Source organism: Triturus cristatus, chromosome 5_2 (genome assembly GCF_964204655.1).
Source record: "Triturus cristatus chromosome 5_2, aTriCri1.1, whole genome shotgun sequence".
NCBI classification, from domain to species: Eukaryota; Metazoa; Chordata; class Amphibia; order Caudata; family Salamandridae; genus Triturus; species Triturus cristatus.
In genome coordinates, this window is record NC_140588.1 from 395,210,781 (window position 1) to 395,233,647 (window position 22,867).

Here is a 22,867-nt window from a genome sequence, read left to right on the forward strand (position 1 = left end):
CATTGTAATTATTTAACAGGTATTACAACAAGAAATAAGTGTGTTGACAAATGTAAACTGGATACACCTGGCAATGCATGCATCTTACCTCCATGATGACAAAAATAAAGTCAAACTTTCTACATGCCACATGCACATTCAGACTGACCAATGCAGTATTGGCCCCAAGATTGGTCACTTTGCAAATCATCAATGGAAGATCTTAACTGCTGAATTGTTGTCTGATTAATTTGTTGGGCCTAGTCTTGAACCCAGTAAAATCGATTGGCAGACACGCTATGATCGGTGGCTTTGGCATGAGGGTGCAAAATATTTCAAGGAACGGTTGGCATCACAGAGCTTGATATTGTGCTTTTAGTTCTGGTTAAAACAATTAAAGTCAAAGCCAATAGTCTGGCTTTCATAGAGTAGAGCGAACATAGGCATTTCCAAATGCTACAGTGGTGGTACTGATGAGAATAGTAATAGTAATGATAAGGGTGGTAGGGAGGTTAGTGGTAATGGAGGAGGCGTGGTGATAATGATGATGTTCGTAATGGTAGTGGTAGTGATGGTGGTAGTGGCTATGGCTCACTGAAGTTGTGACAAAATCATTTAAAAAGCCTACTGCAATAAAACAAAATACTGAACTTAATTCCTTCCTCTATAGACTGCATGTGTGAGCTAAATAACTGAGTGAGTGATGAGTAAGTGTATTTTCAGATGAAATATTTTCCCTCACACATGACAATCCAAGCACTACATAGGAGGTGGAATGATACGCCAAGCAGGCAACTGCGAGAGCTGTGAGAGAGACATTCTCATCTGGGTGTAGGAACACCACTCTGAATGCATATTTTAAAGAACTAATAACAATATGTCTGCAGATAGCAGCAATGTCAAGCCAGGCGGCCTAAAATACTAGAAAAAGGCTAGTTCGTCAAAACAGTGCATGGAGCTCCCAAAGGGCGAAGGTGTGTGTGTTTCCGTGGAAGCAGGCAAGGAAAAATATCTCAACTCAGAGTGGTTTGCTTAAAATTATTGTTCACTCACTAATAAAGTACTGACTTGGGGAAATTGACTGGCCAACAAGAAAATCAATAAGTTATCTGACAAAATTATGCCCAAAAAAGCACAGAAAAGTGGCAACAATGTCAGGCTCAGCTTGACATGTTCATGAGCCTGTCACGTCTACTGCATTGTCACCCCTCAGAGCACTGACCTCTCAGGAGATGTTTCGATTTCCCCATAAGGTAATTTTTGGTCTAGTGCCAGATAAGAACGAGAGTTAGTGCAAACCTTTTCCAAAGACATGCCTTGGAGTGTTAAAGATGTTTTCCATGTGACGGACAATAAATACTCCTAAATACGCTTGACTATTTGTTAGCTTCTCAGGCCTATTGAAAAGTCCCTCAAGTTCTGCCACAGAATGCAATTGCACCTTAATATATTTTTGTGGCTGAAGCTATTCCCAGCTCCCTTAACCCCTGCTGCTACACTGCCACCTTCTCAGAGCTAGATTGGGATATAAAATAGGCCCAGGCAGGCACCAAATTAAAAGTGGCCCACATTGGAAAATCAGATAGCTAAAAAAGTTGACCACATTTGCAAATCAGGGCAGCTATGAACTTTTACAGACATGCTGTATAAGTGTTTTGCACGGTATACAAGCATGCATCCATTTGTGCTTGCTGCAAGCAGTGTGTGTTTTAATATCAGGAAATCAACAGTAAAAACCGGCCCACCAAACCATAAAACAGGCACATGAATCGATAAAAAAGCAGCCCATTCACAGATCTGTGACGCCAGCCCTTCAGGCACTGCCAGGTTTCCCTGTAGGCCAGTCCACCACTGCACCTCTTACATAGGCAGCATTGCAGAATGTTATCCTGGTCATGTTCCTCTTGATGCCATGTAGAAAGCTGCAGTTGTTTTTTTTTTTTAAAGCTTTATTTAAATTTGCAAAAGGAAACAGTACAGAAATGATGGCTGTGCGTTCCACAGTGACAAAGTGTGTAGATACACCACGACAATTCCAGCTCTCGGACAAAACGTACAAAGTAAGTATGGCATCCGACATTAGGACCCCATCTATCAACCCATCATCAACATTTGTCCGACTTGAAACAGGGGAAGCTGATACCAATAATCCACACCCAGGGCCCGCAACCACTCCATCTCTCCGTGCACACCTCGACCCCGCTCGATGTCCATGCCATCAACCCTCCCAAACCAAACGCGCCGCGGACCACACCATCCCATCCATCTCATGGCTACACCACCCACGCAACGCCCGCGCCGTGCCGCCTACCCCACTCCCGTTGGGACTATACCGGAATGTAAGTGCGATGGGGGGGAATCGGGCAGACCTGCGATGTATGTTTTATAAGGGCCCCAGATGTCCCTAGGGCGCGCCACCGTGGGGAGGAGACTAGAGTAGAGTTCGCTGTTCGTGCTGCAGAAAGCCATGGCAGTGAGCCACGACTTGGCCGTAGGAGCCAGTCTATCCCCCCAGCGCCTGGCGACTTCGCGCTTGGCAAGAAGTAGACCCATAGAGGCCAGCCTACGAACATTCTTAGGGAAATTTGCCGTGTAGCCCAACAACGCAACCTCAAGAGTGGGAACAAGCGTAAGCCCTAACATGTCCTCCAGGACCTTGTAAACCTGTGTCCAGAACGATTGCAGTCTCGGACAAGTCCAGGACAAGTGCGCAAAGTCAGCATGTGGTGCCGAGCACTTCCAGCAGAGGTGTGGCCGTGCTGAGTCAATCGAATGGAGTCTATCTGGGGTCATGTACCAACGGCGCAGGAATTTATAGTGAAGGAGTTTGTGGCGACTGTTCAGTGACACCGTAGCAGTAACCTTACAGCAAGCCGTCCACTGTTCGTCCGTGATAGGCCTACCCAAGTCCGTCTCCCACTCCGCCCGCGCCCGGTCATCTGTACCAGGGAACAAAGCCGCACACGCCTTGTACAGCCTCGAGACAATATGGGGCCCCGTATCGTTATCAATAAGGATGGTAAGGGGTTCAAAGGAAGCGGGCTCAAGGGGGAAACCCTCAATTACCGCCCTGGCCGCGCAATAGAGTCGGCGAAGAACGAACCTATCCATGAATGTAGCCTCGCTGAACCGCGCATCCTCCGATGTCGAGAATATGTGCCCTCCAGGGTATAAATCCCCCATCTTGGTGAGGTTAAATTTACTTAACGTGCGCTGCACAATAGCCTCATCCGTGCCCGGCAGCAACCCAGGGTTGCGAATAGGGAGAGAAGAGGAATATAGGCGAGGGTGGGCTAAGTAGCTCAAAAGTTTCTTCCAGGCCCAGCTGGTAGTGGATACCGTTTGAATATCCACTGGGCTTCTGGGGACTCCCTTGGGCAAAACGGCCGCCAACTGACCCGGGAGAACAAAGTCCGCCTCTGGGCGAAGAAACGGGATCCGAGCGTCCGGATGATACCAGGCATAGGCATGAGAACACTGCGCGACCAGGTAGTATAAATACAAATCAGGTACACCGAGGCCTCCCCTATCCTGCGGAAGTGTAAGAGTCCTCCAGCGGATCCGGGGGTGCCTCCCTCCCCAGACCAGTCGGATCAGGAGGGACCTCAAGGTGGAAAAAAAGGACCGGGTGAGAGGAACAGGGATGTTATTAAAGAGATATAAAAATTTGGGGAGCACTACCATTTTTATGATGGCTATTCTGGCCGACATGGAGAGCGGGAGGCGCAACCACCCCTCCACCTGCGTCTCCAGCCTTGCAATCGCGCGGCCATAATTGAGGCGTATGATTTCGTCCGTGCTCAAATGTATCTGAATGCCCAAGTAACGCACCGAGTCCGAGCACCACTCCAATGGGAACTCACACTGCCATGGGGAGGTGCCGCTAGTCAAAGGGAATATGATGGACTCATGCCAGTTTATGCCCAATCCCGAGTGGCCACCGAAGCGCAGGATCTCACGAATCAGGGGGGCAAGATTAATATGCGGCTCTCTCACATACAGGATAGTGTCATCTGCATAAAGGGAGGCAAGCAATGGGCCCGCCCGGAACTGGAGACCTCTGTGGAGGTGCCGTTCCTGGAAATGCCGAATCAGGGGGTCCATAGCTAAAATGAACAAGAGCGGGGAAAGCGGACAACCCTGCCGCGTGCCGCGTGTTAGAGAGAATGGGCGTGATAACATACCGTTGATACACAGGCGGGCCGTGGGGTGGCTATAGAGGAGCCGAGTAGTAGCCAGGAAATTCGCCGGCATGCCCATGCGCTCCATAACGGCAAGAAAAAAAGGCCATTCTAAGGAATCAAACGCCTTTTCGGTATCAAGGAGGATCGCAGCAGCAGGTGTGGCCGGGTTAATTCTGTGCAGAACAGTGAACAACGTCCGCAAATTCAGCGACGTCGAGCGGTGGGGGACAAAGCCCGATTGCACGGGCGATATAATGAATTCCATCAGCTGGGAGAGTCTGTTGGCCACTATTTTGGCCAAAATCTTATAGTCGGTGTTTAAGAGGGAGAGGGGTCTATACGACCCACACAAGGACGGGTCCTTGTTTGGTTTCGGGAGCAACACCACGACCGCCTCTCCAAGAGTAGCCGGGAGGGAACCACGCTCCAACGCCTCCGCATAGACCTCTATGAGGTTAGGCGCCAGCAGATCCGAGAAGGCCTTGTCGAAATCCCCGGAGAAGCCATCAAGGCCCGGGGCAGAAGAGCTCCGATGCACTTTAATCGCCCCCCGCACCTCCGTCACCGTTATGGGCTCCGCCATAAACTCCTGCATGCCCCTATCCAGGAACACAAGAGCAATTTCCGATAGGTAGGCGTCACGAGAGGCCGTGGAGTCACCCAACTTGGAGGTATATCACTCAGTGAAGTAGGCCAGAAATTCGTCCCGAATCTCAGCGGGCGTTGTACGGAGCGCACCGTCCACGCCCTTCACTTCGGCTATTAGGGACTTACTATACGGCGGTCTCAGAGCCTGCGCGAGCGTGCGCCCCGGCCGATCCCCCCCCCATACCGCCGAGCCACACAGTATTTTCCCAGATAGAGGATCTCCTTGTCCGCGGCCTCCCGAAAGTCCGACAGTAGGCGCAAGCGCCTGGCAAACACCTCGTCGGAGGGCGACCGTCACGCCTCAATATCAATAGCGTCCAGCTGCGTCTCTAAGTGTGTGATTGTTGTGCGCAGTGCCCTCAGGACCCCAGCCTGTTTTGCAATGCAAACCCCTCTGATATAGGCCTTGAACCCCTCCCAGAGTACTGCCCACGAGTCCACCGAGCCAGTATTTATCGTAAAGTAGTCTTCTATCGCTGCAGACACCTCATGGACAAAGAGGTCATCCAAAAGCGCCCTTCCGGGGAAACGCCACTGCCGCTCAAATCCCTCCGGGCGAGGAACGTCTAAACCTAGCGCGACAGGAGAATGGTCAGAGTATGTTCTAGGGAAGGTTTTCAATGGGCGGAACCAGAGGGACAGGGCCGGGGATAGGAGCCAGTAGTCAATCCTGGTCCATGTGTTGTGTTGCCCAGAGAAGTGCGTGTAGTCAGTGGTGCGCCATATGTCAGTCAGAGAGAAACGACTGCAGAGGTCCAGGAGTGCGTGCCTCGCCCTAGGCTTAGAATCAGTGGCCCCAGAGGTGCTGTCGAGCCCCAAATTCAGTAGCAAGTTGAGGTCGCCGCCTAGCAGGATATCCGCGGGCGCAAGGGATGCCAGCTGGGCCGCAAGCGCATGGAAAAAATCCAGGGAATCAGTATTAGGAGCATATACACATACCAGAGCAACCACATGGCCCATCAGCACCCCTCTCACTATGCAGTAGCGCCCCTCCCTGTCCCCCAGGAATGTCTGGCAGTGAAACGGGATCCTCTTATGAATCAGCACCGCTGTGCCTCTAGCATAGTTGCTGAAATTGGAAAAATAGCGGTGAGCGCCCCAGGAAGCCGCAAAACGGGCATCCCCCGAGGAGCGTAAGTGCGTCTCTTGAAGAAAAGCAATGTCAATCCTATGCCGATTTAAGTAATGTAGTATCTGTTTGCATTTACGCTGATTGTTTAGGCCACGGACATTCCAAGTAATTAACGATAGATTGACAGGAGCTTCATTCAAACCTATCTGGGCCATCAATGCCAAGCCGTTCGTAGTAGGAGCAAGAAAGACGCAGTGTCCCTGTGTATCAATGAAAACAGCTCACACACAGCCAAGTCATGAAGATCAAACTTGCATATCCCCACCCCCCTCCCCCCACCCAGCCAAACCACGCAAACGTGAGGCAGTCCCCAACCTAGAAGAAAAAAACATAGCTCTAAACAGTAATACCAAATGTGTACCAACAAAAGGAGGTAGAGCATCACAACCAAAAAGTGCTCCCAACGGTTTCAACCAAAGGGGGGTGACGACGATCCGCAATCAACCCAGCGCAGCTTAACAAGTATATGCCAAATGTTCAAAAGTCCTCAAATAGCAAGAGTCAGTGAAAACTAAGTTAGAACACGGGCGCAGTCTCAGCCGACACCGGAGGTCGCAAACAGGTCCTGGCTGGCCGCCGACCCACTGCGAGGGGGAGAGCGTCCATCCCCATCTCCCCCCGGAGGGCCCCGACGTGGCTTGTAGTTGCGACAGAATTCCTGCACCTCAGTGGGGTTGTCAAAGAGTCGAGCACAGCCATCGATCTCGACCCGGAGACGGGCCGGATAGAGCATACCATATTTGAGGCCTAGATTCCGCAGTGCAGCCTTCGCCCCCGCATACTTCCGCCTTTCGTCTTGGACCGTGGCCGAGAAATCGGGGTAGAAGGAGAGCCTCGAGCCCTGCCAAGTGATCTCACCCTTCTCTCTGGCAAGCCGCAGGGCAGTATCACGGTCCCGAAAGTTCATGACACGGGCGGGCGAGGCGAGAGCCCCGGGTTAGGTCGCGGCCCCAGGGAGCGATAAACTCTCTCTACCACAAAGCCCGGAGTGAAGGATTCTCTCCCAAAAATGTCAGCCAACAGTTGTTCCACAAAAACGTCAAGTCGGCCCGTGGCCGTGGATTCTGGCACCCCAGAGATCCGCACGTTGTTGCGCCGACTGCGCGATTCCAAATCCTCGTTCTTGATGGCCACTTCTTTCAATATGCGCTCCAACTTGTCTACCCGCTTGGACTCATGCACTGATCTGTCCTCAACGGCAGAGATCCGGGCCTCGGCCTCCCCCAAACGCTTGTCATGAGCCTGGATCTTAGCCCCCATGGTTTCAAGCGTCCTATCCAGGGCATCGAAGCGGCCATCCAAGGCCCTGAAGCCGGCACGCATCTCCTGCAGCCAGTCCGGGGATGGGGCACGGGCCGCCGGGCCATCGGACGCTCCATCAGCCGGACCCGGCATATCAGGGCGATTCTCCGCTGGCTGCTCAGGTAGTTTCTCGAAAGGCAATGTTTTCTGCTTGGGGTCTTTGCGACCCATGACCCGGACCGTTGGGCGGCCACCAGTCCGCTGCCTGTAGCGCAGAGTTGGCCCAGGTATGCTGCAGCAACAGTCCGGCAGGTTAGTCCAATCTGTCGCCAAGCCGCTCAGGTCCCCAGGGGTTGCAGCGGCCACCGGACGCCGGAGCCGACCCGACTACACTGTGCAGCAGGCCAGGGCCATCACCCGATGCAGCAAGTGGGGTCCAGAATGGGCGGAGGGGGGATCATAGCGAGGCAACCAGCAGCCGAGCACCGGAGTAACAAGGAAGGGCGAGGGAGGACAGCCCGACCAGGCCGCAGAGCGCAGGACACACTCAGAGAGGGCCCAAAGACAGAGGCGGAGACAGCCGGAGCACCGGCCCAGCGAAGCGTCCAACCCGCTCCTTCCCCCCCCACTGCCAGCGGGCCAACCCGCCACCCCTCCCCGGCCCCCTGACCCAGCAGCCCGGGGCCCAAGGGAGGAGAAAACGATCAAGGTAGCGCCCGGCGCGCCAGGCAAGAGCCAGGTGCCCGGTCGCCCCCCAGCCCGCAGCGGCGCAGGGAGAACTGCAGACACCCGCCAGCCCGCACCCCGGCGCTCAACGCCCCTCCCTCCGCCCCCCCCCCGGGTACCTGCCTCCCGGTCAGCCGCCGTCCACACACTCGCGGCTGCGAAGTCTGAGTCAGCCCGCCATCTTGGGCCCTATGGTGATGCGTCCTCCTCCGGTCGCTCCAACGCTGCGATCGGCCCGGTCCACATCCCGGCTCGCTCCGGGGCCACAGGAGAACCAGCGGCGGCGTCAGGAGTCCCGCGCTCGCATCAGGAGGGCGAGGAAAAGAGCTTTAGCGCCGGGCTGACGGCGGAGCTTCAGCGCCGCGCGGCCATCTTAGCTCGCGGCTTGGCCACGCCCCGAGAAAGCTGCAGTTGTTAACTGTATGTTGAGTATCATTAATGGCCTTTCCTTTGTACACCAACCACTGGGGCAAATGGAATCTGCACATTCATACACACTAATGTGCTGAGAGTACCCAGGTGCTGCTAAAAATGTTATTAGTAGATGAAGTCATACACCTCAAGTAGTGCCTATTTGATATAGAGAAATGAAAGCCACTGCATTCTCTGTCAGTGAATCTAAAAATGCAGAATTTCTACTCCATACTTCATACTTCCACTAATGCCATGGAAGGTGCACTCATAAGTCCCACGGAGAGATCAGCAGTTTGTTTACTCACTGTCACATGGCAAGCCCCACAACTAACCTACTAATATGGTGACGCTTTCCACTGCCCATTACAGAGTTGCAGTTGATGGCAGAGTAGAGAGGAATCAAACTGCTTGCCTAGGAAAATATAGCGTCAGCCCTGCCCATTGTTGATATAAAAGGATATTGTTGTCTTTTATCACACTTTACATTAAACCTTAAGTGTAGCTAACTCTGGTCAATTCCAGCTCTATCTCCAGTGAAAAGTAAAATCAAAATACGTTCTGACAACAAGCAATCACCACATAGTGAGGGGGTTTAATGCACTGATGTATGGCAAAGACAATGTTCTATGGAACAGTCATAACAAACTACCAAATCACAGAGAAGCATGCAGCCCAGCTGATCTCAGGTTTCCACTAAAATGAGAATATGCATACAAATTGTAATGTTCATACACTGTCTAGACCCCCATAAAGTAAGTCCATCATCAAGACAGCTTACCAAACCTGCAAAGATTTCCACAACAGTTTTCCCCATCTCAGGACAATAAAACTATCCACATCTCTTTGCCAAAAACGGATACATGTTAGCTGCATACAACAGCTCAAAACAACATGATTAATTAAAAAATAAGCAGACAATCCTTCCTGATATGTATGGAAGTGGAACACACCGTACACCGTACATACCCCAATAACCATGACGGTGGTTACTTACCGGCTTATGTGATGTAAATGCAGTTACGGTTACTGCCTTTATTAACAAGCCTGCTGGCTGTGGCACTGTGGAGCCTAGACTTCATACACTTACCTATCGTTTCAAAACTCGAGCTCTCACAGGACTTCCGGCTCTCACGCAATTAGCGGCTCCTCAGGTGCTTGATGCTTGGCATTAAGAATTCGAGAGGATCGGCTAGGAAGGCGCATTACCCAAATTACCAAAGCTTCGATTTTGACTCTAGTTCTAGTCTCCTCACCCCTCTTCCCCCATGGATGGTCTCAGTTGACATTACTGCATGAGTTTTTGGAGTGCTTAAAAGGGGACCTTCTGTGACTTTCGAGAAGGAACGTTAGAGTATTGGGACAATATATGGACTTCGGATCAAGTGCTAACACATAGGGAACCTTGACTCTCATAATTAATTGCATGCAAAGTATTTTCATTGCCTTTTCTAACCCTTTATTTCCAGGTCTACACACGATGCCCGGTTAAAGCGCATGATTGCTCGGATGCGGACTCCTCAGAGCCATTACATAACGTTCATCATTGCTCATTCATACCAAGTTTACACTGCAACCACCATTGTGACCACGCTCAAGAAAAAGCAGCGTTGGTTATTACTTACTGCGTCACAGTTACGGTAAATGCCTTAGAGGCCTGCTGCTGCACGCTGCACGACGGCACGCTGCTTTGGGTGTTGGTGCCGTCGTGCTCGGCTGCCGGTGCGTGCGTTGTAACTTGTGCATGTGTGCCTCGCCTTCATTAATGATGATAATGCGGGCTGGCCGGCCGGGGCGTGGTATTTAAAAAAAGTTACGCACACTGCCTTGGCTGCCGCAGCGCAGACACACAGTCTGGACTAAATCCAGCCCAATCATCGGCCCACCCACCGGAAACACTGACTGAAGGGCAGGCATGGACGGTATTATCGGCTATGAACTGAAGCACTTTTCACAAGGGAGAGTTGAGACAGAATGTATTTTCTGACACACGTTGCGCACTGCAGTCGTTAATGTAAGTTGCCACTCGGGTCTAGACCCGGTGCTAAGCACCGGAAACCACTGGCACAAATTAAGCACTGAAACCATGGAAGCGAATTGTTCAAGCAGTGTTGGGCTAAAGGGCCAGACACGTCATGCACAACCAGAAATTGGAATCACTTTCAGGCAGCCTCATCAAATTTTTTAAAGGCCATCAGAAAATGTCTGGACCACCTCTCCTCATTAAAAAAAAATATGAGAATCTATTTTAAAGTAATCTCTGCAATATTTCCTGATGTCTAAATGGCAAATCTGCACTAGCTTAAGGACAGAAAATATGGCCTTATAACATGCATCGCTTTTAAATATTTATGAACGATGAATTGATTTTCTCTGTGGGGCATCCCAAGCACATTAAACACCTGCCAGCCGAGTGGAGCCTTCTTTCCTGACAGTTTTGTTGAGCACACACTTTTTCTGATCCAAAGACCCTTTTGCTGGGCAAGAGTACTTTATTTATAGCCCGGGGGGGATAGAGAAAAACAACCATCCATCTCGTCCCAGAGAAGGGCTTGCTACTTGCTTGCTTAGTGTAAGTCATCACAAGGCCCGCCTCTCAAAGAAATGCCATTCATTTTCATTTCCTACGCACAACAATAGTTATTCAAAAACCTAAACTGCGCCTGTTTGATCAAAGCAAAGAAATGATGCTGAGGGAAGAGAATGAGACAGCAATGAAAATTAATCTACCGTGAAATAAAACGTTGCAGGAAAACCGAGGCGGCATGCAATAAAAGTTTAATGCACTTGAAATAAACATTATAAAATTAGACGTGAGCGCTAACCTGTTTACTAATGATAATGTAAATGATGTGGCGCGTTGTTGCGAGCTAATGTCATTTGACGCTGTGCATTTCTATGGAAGAGATATCGCACATAAATCAAATGAAAAGTAATGAGAAGGGGCCTCAAATTGATAGACAGGTGACGTTAGCAAAGAAGGGAAAGAATACAGGAACTCAAGTTTAGCTTTGCACACACTGTGCTTCCCAGCAAGCGATAGGTACTCTGTGTAGTGGGACCTGCTTGCTCATTACTGGCCGAACCAAAAGTAAGCCAGAGTGAAATTTCCAATGTGCTAGTGTAATTACTCTTAATTAGGGGGCAGTTTTAGAAGTCCCTTGTGACAACTTTACTTCGCCATTGCGACACTTCTGTGACACAGCGGCATTGTAAACAATGCGCCACGTTGCAACATATTTACAGCGGTACGTATCTAGGGAGATGTGTCACGTTGTAAAGACTTGCGTTACATTATACCTGCGTCAGGTATAATGTTTGCAGGGTGGCCGTTCCAACGTGAGAAAGCCTTGCAAAAGTGACGCCGTGAAATCTACAAGATTTCACTGAGTCACTTTTATGACGCCACTGCGCCAAAACCTTATGCCTGCTTGAAGCAGACATAAGGAGTGACACAGGATGATAGGAATAGACATTCCTGACCATTGCTGGAGTTGCGTTGTGCTTGCGACATGACTCCAGCAATGCGCTGCCTTTACGCCAGAAGATGAATCACGCATCTGTCTATCCTTGCGCCATGGTGTGCTGCATTGTAAATGCGCCGCATCAATGGTGGCGCAAGGGTTTTTTTACGTAACAAAATTTCCATGGCACATCTCTTCTAATATGCAGAGATGCGCCAGCTCTTGTAAATCAGCCCCACGTGTTAAAATTGTCATGCAAAATTCCTGAAATTACGTCACAATGCTAGATTGCGCAGGTAAACGTAAACAACTCGAATGACCAGCACATGAGCAGCTGTTGTTTGCAGCACTTGTGTGTTTTTTTGCACTTTTTTATTTCTGTGTAAAATGCGCCTACGTGCCAAAAGAGGAGGCGGGGACTCCTTTTGTAGTAACACATTATGCTAAATGCCTGTTTTTCATTCCACGTAATTTCACATTTTTAGGTGGAATTTCACATAATTAAACAAAAGCAAATTACTCGAATTTTGCACACCCCTAACAAGATTGGTACTAGTGCACTGGTGGTATTTTCCAAAAGCCAGATCAAGCATTGTTCTGAGCCTTTTTACTCAGGTTAAACTGAATAGTTGGTGCATACACACTTGAGCGAAAGGACGCGGAGCAGCACAGTAACCAGTGACAATTGTAGGTTGAAGATGAAGCGTGAGCACTATTTAGGGCTATCGAATTATAAAGTGGCTAGTAGTACTGCTCAGAGTGCTTGTTCCTATTACGACCTGTGTACCTTATGGACTGACGGAGACTCCAATAGGTTTGATGCTTTCATTGCTGCCAAAGTTCTGGTCCTGAGCTCTGATTCATATGTCTCTGTGATGGTTGGCGATGTGAGGAGGAGATGCAACAGGAGTGATAGTAAAAGTATTTCAGCATGGGTTTTAGTGGGCTCTAGTGTTGGTCATTTACCTTTTTCTAGTTGAAAGGCAATAATCCCAGTAACTGGCAGGGGTAGACAGGCAATTGCCAATGTCAGGTGCATTTTACAGGAGCCAATGAAGGGGGTGGGGTGGTGGACATCTGTGTTGGCATCCTGTGTTTAGGGTCTGGTGCATGCTCTCCTCCACTTCTTAGGGTGTCTTCTGTGTGCACAGGTCCTCCCTCTTTATGCATCTGTGGCCTGCTCTCCCCTCCTTTCTCCCTTTCTCACAAACTCTTTCTGCTCCTCTATCTCGAGTTCATTCAACACTTCCTGAGCAGACTACCTATCCCTCTCTATCTTCCTTTCTATCTATTCTGTGGAGCTCTCGCCCTTATCTATTCACCATGCCACAAAATTCCAGTGCACAAATACAATACACACCACACAATTCCACAACTAACAATTCCAATACAACACACATACTTCCACTCCACATCACATACATCCACTACACTCCAAACCAAAACACTCATGTAAAAGACATTGTCATTTACAACACTAATAACTCCAACTCTCGCAAATGTGAGTCCTATTGCATTGCAAAAGCTTGTTTATACTGACATCATATCTGCCTGTCTGTCTGCGCTAACCAGTCTTTACTGGTGTTTATTACGGTCTTTTAATTGAAACACTAGAAAGATTTTGTATATGGAAACTCACAATGGTGAATTCATAATTCACAATGCCATGATCTTCGTATGATAGAGTGATAGGGCAAGTTTACTTGTTTCAATGTCGCGGCGTCTGATTTATTCAGTTCAATTTTAAAGGATGGGCTTTTAAATCTACACTTTTTGATGATAAAAATAATATTTATTTTCCATTGACACTTAGAATTATGAAAGCTTCCTTGTGATTTTAGAGTTAGATCTAAATATTGGTTAATACATTTACAGCACCACCAAAACGTGCACTGACAATTTTACCTCAGGCGCACTGGCTACGACCACCACTATACACGAAGTATGGTCTGTTTACTGGTCACTCTTGGATCATTGTGTAATGGGGGCTGTTTTTATGAATAGTATGAATGTTTGTGTTGAGTTGGAGGTTTGTAGGTCTCATATCTCTTAAGAAGAATTTAGGGTGACAGTTAGATATATTACAATTATTTGATGTTAATGTCGAGAATTAATCAAAGTGTTCACAGCAAATATATCTGTATGATTATTGTATTGAAAAAGCTACAATTTAATAAAAAGATTATTGCTTACAATAATCGCAACATGTTATTGACATTTTGCGTCAGTGGAGTTTTTCTGCTGTATATATATTTGATGTTAATCCCCTCCTCGTGACTGTTTTTAAATTTGGGCGTGCCCCATACGTGGATCGGTTGGATGCTTACGTTAAAAACAAGACGTATGCAATGCCTGTTTTGTTGCAGGTACAGATATTTGTAAGCCATTAATAAATTGCTTTCACTGAGTCACCTCTCAATTTCTCACGGTGTGCACTATTGGCAGCGTCATATGGGATAAAGTTGGACTTAAATATTCAGTTAAAGTTAGTGCAAGCTAATTATCACCAGAAAGTATTTCTTAAGGAAGGTTAATGTCTGCGAGACTAACATGCAAACCAATAGATAAATCAGAACCATCAGTATTTTCCTTTATTTGATTTCATTTTTCAATATATTTTATATATAGTATATGTACTAAAAACGTAATAAAACAAGAATGTATTGAATACACACTATTCAAAATAGCACAAGCAAATGATAAAAAAAAAATCTTTCTTACCTGTGTTGGGATCATATACAAAAGCTAAGCGAATACTCGGTTTCTTGTTTCAACTTTTTAAATGCGGTATACCGTCGTTCTTTATTTAAAGGTTAATCAAGAACTGTAAAATTGAAACCTTTTCTAAGCAAGATGACGATATCTTTTTCTTCGTGGCACGTGATCTAGAATAGATTCTAGAATAGGTTCTAGAATCAAAACCTTCTTTTTCATGTTTTTCACTGTTTGCATCATTAAATGTGCCTCCTTTGGGCTTTTTTACATCTTCATTAAGTACAAGGTGAAAAAAATAGTTTGATGGCTGTATTATCACCTTTAACAGTCCAATAAATTAATAAAAAATGTGAAGCAACATTCTGTAGTTTAGAGATAGTTCTGTTGCTTTACAATTCTGTGATTGGCGGTGAGCTCTTTGCTGGCAGGGTGGTATGGACTGCAGAGGCTTGTGTTGCTTAGGGTAAGATAACATGCTTAGCATCTTGCTTGCTTTTGGCTCCAAATCACAAGAACCTGTCTGCAGCACATGTTGGCCACAGCTCCCGCGTGACCAGAGGCTGAAAGGCCACAAATAAGCTTGAGTGCCAGACGCAGCTGAAAATCCTGCATTTTGTATATTCCACAAATGGTGCCAACTTTCTATGGAGGACAAATCCCACAAAACGCAAGCACCCTTTTAAAGAATCTTTATTTAATTCAGTGTTTATGGATTTAAATATCCGATCTCTTTCAGCATTCACACACACACACCCTCTCTTTCATTTCAGGCTGAGTGCAGCACAAAAGTGCAAAAAAGAAGGAGGGAACCATGTATTGTTCCCAAGTTTTCGGTGGAAAGCAGCTCCTTCATATGGAGCACTCGATAACTCTGCACTCTAAATTTGCTGTACAATAATGCCTGTTTTTCTGGCAGAGATTTTAGGCAGAAGATTAGCATAATGCCATCCACGATAACCTAGAAGAAGGACAACGCTTTTTGACATTTTTACAGCAAAGTCTTTAGGCACAGGACTAGCTGGTGCTATGGCTCTAGCTCCAGTGCATAAAACCACTTAAATTCCTAAGTAATCATGAGCAGCAGAAGATGGGTGCTCAAGCCAAGCCCTGGGCCTAATCCGCCACAATTGAGCAACTCCCACTGCGCATGGCTTTCACGTGTGACAAGGGCGAGGACTTTGCAGAGGAGAAGATCAATCAGTGCCTGACTGGGGTTTTCGTATAGCTTAGAGAGAACCAACTTAATTGCAACCCTGAGAAATCGGAGGTAATTTTCTTCGGCTCTCCACCTGTGGATGAGTGGAAACAATGGTGGCCATTAGACATGTCGCCTCCCATCGCCTCGGTTAGTACGGTTAAGAACCTGGGTTTCAAGTTGGATGATACTCTGTCCATGAAAGCCCAAATTCAGTCAGTCCCAGGATCTTGTTTTGGCCTCCTGCAGATGCTCAAGAAGTTTCTCCCCCTCCTGCCTCTTGCCCACAAGAAGACCGTTGTACAAGCTCTTATTGTCTCAAGGCTTGACTATGTCAATATCCTATATCTAGGGCTCCAGGAGTACCTATTGAATAGACTACAGGTGGTCCAGAATGCGCCCGCCAGGGCGGTCCTCCTGCTTGGACTGACAGCTCAGGTCTCTCCTCACCTGAAGACTTTGCACTGGCATCCCGTACGAAAAAGAATTTGCTTTAAAACCTTGGTCCTGGCTTTTAAGGCACTACAGGGTTCAGGCACAAGCTATCTCAGAAGAAGAGTCACACACTCTGCTCCCCGCAGAACCCGCAGGTCAGCCTCACTGCATCAGGTGGTTGCCCAGAAGGGGTTGGGTGCAGAGCCTGCGTAGGAGCCAACCCACCCCAAGCATGCAACCCTCGCAGCACATGGCCTTTGGCCATACCCAGCACTGGGATGGGTGAAGGGCCTGGCATACAGTCACTCTTTACTCCCAACCCACCACAGGCACCCAACCCCAGCAGCACACAGCCTTCGCCTATCAACATTGGGGTTTGCTTCCTGGACACCCCCTGCATCCAACTAGGCAACAGGAGTTCAACCCTCGCTGCACATCACCTTTGGACGTATGCCCAACCTGTTGCTGGCTGCAACGCCTCACTGTAAGATGTGTTGTCGTTTTAAACTGGAAAAAAAATTTGCTCATTTCTTTTTAAATGTCAAAATAATGTTCCTTTATTTAAAAATGGGAAAATATTTTTCTCACATTTTCATGAAAATTGTGAGTTTTACCACAATAAATATATTCTCTTCTTTGACCTGAAGTGACTGAAGGTGAATTGCGATTCTTGCCCTTTGAAACTTTTTGGGGAATTCAAAGTGGATTTTTCATTGTTTCTAGGTGCTTCCCATCAACCCCCCGGCATCAGGTACCTATCATGGCAGCCGAAAATTATTTTGCAAGGAACCTATCTCACAAATCACTGCTGACTCACGACCTTCAGTATGCCCTAAAACAATTTGAGAAAAAAAAGCAAAATGTGATTAACAAGAGACAAGAGTCATGCATGACTCACAATTTTAAAAGGCAGAGATGTAAAAACGTTGTAACCTTTCCAAGGCATGTCAGAAATTTTTTGAAATTCTAATTTCTCAAACACTACTGAAAGGATTTACACCAAATCAATGAAAACATGCTAACATGAAGTCCTACTTTTGTGCCAAGTTTAGCGTTAATCCGTTCAGCAGTCTGGACTCTAGGCAGGAGGAAAAACAATATTACTTAAAGCTGTTACATGATCTTCTATTAACAAGCATTTGCAATGCAATCCGTCTTGCCTTTGGGACCTTATATGTATTTAGCTATGCAGCACTTTAGCCTGGGTGCTGAAACATCCACTGTTCTTTAACATGGAGGGAAAGTAAGCAACAAACTGTGTGACACGCCAGGTATGGGAACACATGGAGAGAAATATTGCCTTTCATAGGGAAATTGTATAGTCAAAGCTCTGTTTTTAATATAAAATCAGGGCCTTTGGTGGTCATATCACTGAAAATACAAGATTTAAAAAAAATATTACTGTCTACGGGTGCTTATGGAAGACAATTTCTATGGACTGCAATCTAGAGAATGCTAAAGTGATTCTGGCATTTTACTGACTTCTGCTGGTCATTTTCTATCAAGAAAGTTAAAAAGAGGAAGTTGCCAGAAACATTTAAAAAAAGAAAATCCCTCAGCAGAAAGCAATTCTGGTATTTTACTGACCTCTGCAGGTAGTTTTCTATCAAGACCGTTAAATAGAGGCAGTTGTACAGAAAAAAAGGTCCTTAAGCGGAAGCTAACAAGTCCTAGAGCTGAACTCCAGAGCCCACAAAGTACAAACACATATAAGTATATACTAAGGTATATGAGTATATACTAAAGTATATACAAGAGTTCTCGAATGCTCGACCCAAAAAATATTTTATTGCAACTAATGTAATTCTCATGAACACACCCTTGATGTACCAGATCCAATAACAAATTTAATATATGATTTTCGGGCAGATTATTTATTACATTTCCATTAACACTATCGATGAGATGTCTATGTTTATAGCATTACGTTTGAGTATGTGTTGTTCTTTAATAACTTGGTGCTTTTGGATTAAGTTACTTATTGCTATAAATAATGTTAGGTCCTAAGTCCCAGGATTGATATCACACTCCATGCAACAGAGTGCAAAGATGTTGATGTTGGAATTGTTTTCTTCAATTTCACGCAGCACATATTCAGAAACATTTTTTATGGTTGTTAACTGGGTAGCTGTTTTTTTCTGGTCTACAAGGAAACTTCTGAACTCCTTTTTTATTAGTTTTGACTCCAGATGTTATTTCATCATTGAAGCCCCTAAGGAGTAAAAAACGGTCTGTCTCATGCTCATTTTTTGTTCACACAGCTTGCACTTGGCCCTCATGGTCTCAAGTTTTTTTCTGTGCACGTGGATGTGTAAAGAAATCACACACAAGAGTCCTTTGAGTTTTTTTCTCCCTCCATTGTCTCTCCAGGGTAGATGACATCTTTCTGAACTTCAGGTGATGCTCAAGGGAATTCCTTACCAGCTGTGTCAGCCATTCTACCATACTCCTGCACAAAGAAGCATTACCTCTATATGTGAACTGCACAGGTGCCCTCTCAAGATTGTGTATGTGCCACCTGTTGCTGAGGAACTCGCATTTTTTGATCTGGTTGGAGATTATATAAAGATTAAAGAAATGAAACCCTCAGAATGCAGTTTAAATTCTCAAAAGGTCTGTGGATTCTAATATGTCAGCTGACTTGAAAGTAAGTCCTCCCCTCTTTTCTAGGTGATCCAGTGCATTAAAAAAAAAGTTCCAGCTCATTAAGAACACACTCTGAAAACACAATCTGAATCTTATTTAAAGAGGATATAATTCCCATTTTATATTTTCATCAGTGCCCAAATGTGTTGATAATGAATAGATTTAAAATCAATTGCACAGACTCAGGATGTACCAAAATGGACATTATAGTTTGTGGACCCTGTTCAGAGAACTATGACTGGTGATCCAGAATTAGTCCAGAAGCTTCATAGTTCGCAGACATGATCCGGAGTCCTTGAATTATGGTGGTGGATCCTGCGTGGGCCCATGAGTTTCACAGATTATAGACTTGGTACAGAGTCTGTGAATTACGGTGGGCAACCCAAAATGGATCCAAGGGTTTTAGAGTATGCAAACTATTATTGGGGACACAACATGAATACAAGGGTTTCATGGTTCACAAACATAAGAACATAGTTGCAGGTGACTCTAAGAAGAGTTTGCAGTCTGCATCACAAACAATTCTTTTTAGTTTTGAACTTTGGGGAGCCCTTTTGGAGTACACCAAACTAGGGCTGAGAGCATGGGGGTCATCTACTCACACTGCCTTCCTATGCATCTTTGTATTTTCTCCTGCAGCTAGCCAATCAGAGCCTACAGTTTTGCCGACCTAACTTTGAGATTGCGGACCTGAAATGGACAAATCGATCGTTATCGCCTGAAAGCTGTTGCTAACTGCTGTTAGTGACAGCTTGCTAATAGGCGATTAAAAAATTGCAAAAAGTGCCAATAAAGCGGCGATGAAGCCCTTGCTAATATGCCCCTGACTTCTTAATCCCCATACCCCAATCCATTAGAACTACAACCAAATATGTTAACTTTACACTGAAAACTCGTATAATTTGTAGGCTAGTCCCTTAACATCTAGTTGCTCACCCCGTAACCTTGACCCCTATACTCTAAGCTCTATCTCCTCAACCCCTAACCCATAACCCAATAAAATTAACCCCATAACCCAACCCTTAACTCTATAACCAAAAAACATAATCTAAACTCCTTTACCCTGTAGAAAGTGCCCTAACCTCTGACCCCATACCTTTATCCTATAGCCCCAATCTTCAACTCTTTAACTTCTAAACCATATATCCTAGCCTTTTAAAGGAGAGCCACAAACCCATATTGCAATGCCAAAAACTCTTAATGCTATACACCAAACCCTTAATCAAATAACCCCATACCCTTGACCCTTTATTCTTAACACCTAACCCATTAGCATAGACCTCTACATCCATAAGCTTTACAGTCCAAAATCATTAACACTAACACCTAACCCTACACCCAAACATTTAACCTTAATGCTGTATTTAAACTCCTAATCCTAATTTCCAAAAACGTAAACCTGTGTTCCAAGCCTATAACCATATAATCCAAAACCTTAAAGCAATACGTTTAAACCAATACTTTTACCCCTTACACCATACTTTTAACACCTATGTCTTTAACCACATACTCCAAGCCCTTAACTACTAATTCATGTAATCCCCAACACCTTAATGCCTGTCGCCTAACTCCATATCCTTGAATCTTATACTCCAGAACCTTAAACCTATATCCCAAACCCTTAAATCAACACTTTTAAGCTTATATCTTTAACCCTAAATCCACACGTTTTGCCTCTATACTTTAATCATACACCCCAAACCCTTAACTAGTAACTTTTAGCCCATTGATCCCCAACACCTTAATACCTAACCCTTATATTTGAAAGCATAATCCTGTACTGCAAACCATAATTCTTAACCCTATTCTTTAACCCGATCCCCTAAACATAATCCCTTTACCCTTAGCCTCAAACTCTTAACCAATTCACAGTGTTGTTACTACGATGTATTTTGGGAACAAACATTTTGCATTGTGTTCCTTTTCCAAGTTTTTTTTTTAATTTAAAGTGTCGCATTCATTGTTTTGGATCAATACTGATACTTAGAGTGTAACCTATTTTCTTCTTTTCAAAGTAATTAAATGTGTTTATTCTGCTTAATATTTCAGCATGAAAAAGGTAAATTCTTAAAATGATTTTTTCACTTTGCACCTTTCCCACACACGTTCATTACTTTACGTTTACAATTTCCTACAGATGTTAAAGATCTCATATAATAAATTATTTTTGTCAGACATTACCGAAGATTAAAGTAAACTGAACCACTTTGAAGTATGAGGTATATTACAGTCAGTGAAAACAATGATAGGCACACAATCTATCACAGCACCAGCTTGGGCAAAATATGCATTCCTTGGAGCTAGGACTTATTTTTAGTTAGAATCTGTTATAATTACAACTTGAAACTGGAGTTTATTTACTGCTTTGAATACTTATTCAAGTAAATGTCTGCAATTAATATTAGCAAACACCTAAATGAAAGTTGGGAAAAGATAAGTAGCACTTATTGCTGTTGTCATTTTATCCATTAAAATAGAGCAAACCATATAAAACAGATGTGAGTATGTCCCTTTTCTATAGTTTAGACCATCTAGCGTAAGGCACACAATAGAACTGAAATCCCAGAGAGTCGGATAAATGAGGGATTGAGTAGGATGTGAAGGGTAGCTAACAGCAAAATTGTGAAGTTTAGGTAGGAAAAGCCTGGTGAGAAATGTTGGAAGTCTTGAAACAGGAGAGTTATACCAAGTTTATCAAATTAATTATTTCACCATTTCCAATAAATAGCGAGTGAGCTTATTACTACTTTGTAGTTTTTATTTGCGAATAGTGAGTTTAAATAGGAGAATTTCAATAGTGGACAAAAGAAAGAGAGAGCAGGAGTTATTGACAGAAGGGGCCTTTGTGTACCTGACGTCTCCAGTTGATGGTAATTCTGAATATGTATAACATAGCCTAGTGATAATGTTGATATTGTCTAAAAGTTGGGATGAGCTGCTAAATCCCATGTTCATGCTTTTTCTTTTTCCTATGGAGGGGCTTGTCCATCTGTAGTTCTAATGAGTAGGATTTGAGATAAACACATTTTCATGCAAATGGTGTTTTTCTATAGAGGAATTTATGTGAGGTAATAGAATCGTCTGCTGTCCTAGGCAGCCTACTCCTGTGCAATTCACATAAATTCAGAATGAAAGATAATTTTCTGTCAAAGCATATTTCTGCTGTTGGATTGTATACTTTTCTGCCATTTTGGTAACGATTTGCCAGATTCTACTGTTGCCACTTTACAACTATACATTTGTTCAGGCATAAATTGATGAATACTCACAAACTCATCCGTTCTCAAACCCTCATACATCCAGGCCATCTTCTTACTTGCCTGCTTAGGCTTGAGCTTTGTTCTAATTGTCTGAATCCCTATTGGTAAAAGCGCAGAGATGGCCCAGTGCATTCTAGTTGTACTAATTGCCCATGTAAGTGTTCTGAAAATTCCTGTTTTATTCCCATGTTAGATGTTTTGGTGCCAATTCACAAAGGCTTGTAAGATTACTGCAGGAGTATAACTTTATATATTCATAAATGCTTTTGTGAATTGGTCCCTCTGAGCTTCATAAACAAGATAATGCAGATTTTAATATTAAACTGTTTCAGCAAGGACTACTTCAAAGCAAGTCACTGATTATTTTCAGCTACGTTAAACCAGCTAAAAATACCAAGAAGAACTGTATTACAGTTTTTAAATGTTTTTCATAGTTAGCGGCTAAGATACGTTTACTGACTTCTTTCATTTTCTTTCCTTTCTATGTTTAGATAGTTTGCTGATGGAGGCTGGGACTTTGGAAGGCTGGCGTCTGATTCTCACACAAATTACCTCACTCCTAATCAAGCAGTTCCACCACCAAAGACGAGACTGGAGAGGAGCCCTTTCAAGCCTTGTCCTGCCGATTGTCTTTGTCACTATGGCGATGGCACTCTTTACTCTGAAACCATTGGCTATTGACTATCCTTCACTCAAGCTGAGCCCTGAGCTATACAGTGGCCCAGCTGCCTGCTTCTACAGGTAAGCATATATATATTATATTAATTTATGGCGAGATTCATCACTACAGTAAATTGGCTATTGACTATCCTTAGCTCAAGCTGAGCCCT

The 22,867-nt window shown here is 45.2% G+C and overlaps 1 protein-coding gene across 1 annotated transcript in view; it reads left to right on the forward strand.

The window, feature by feature from the left end:
- ABCA13 (ATP binding cassette subfamily A member 13) overlaps nt 1-22,867 on the forward strand; it is a 2,655,493-nt gene that overhangs the window by 1,530,645 nt on the left and 1,101,981 nt on the right. The window contains exon 38 of the mRNA XM_085606362.1: nt 22,529-22,778. Within this exon, the coding sequence (XP_085462488.1) occupies nt 22,529-22,778 (250 nt within the window). The remainder of the gene's footprint in view (nt 1-22,528; nt 22,779-22,867) is intronic.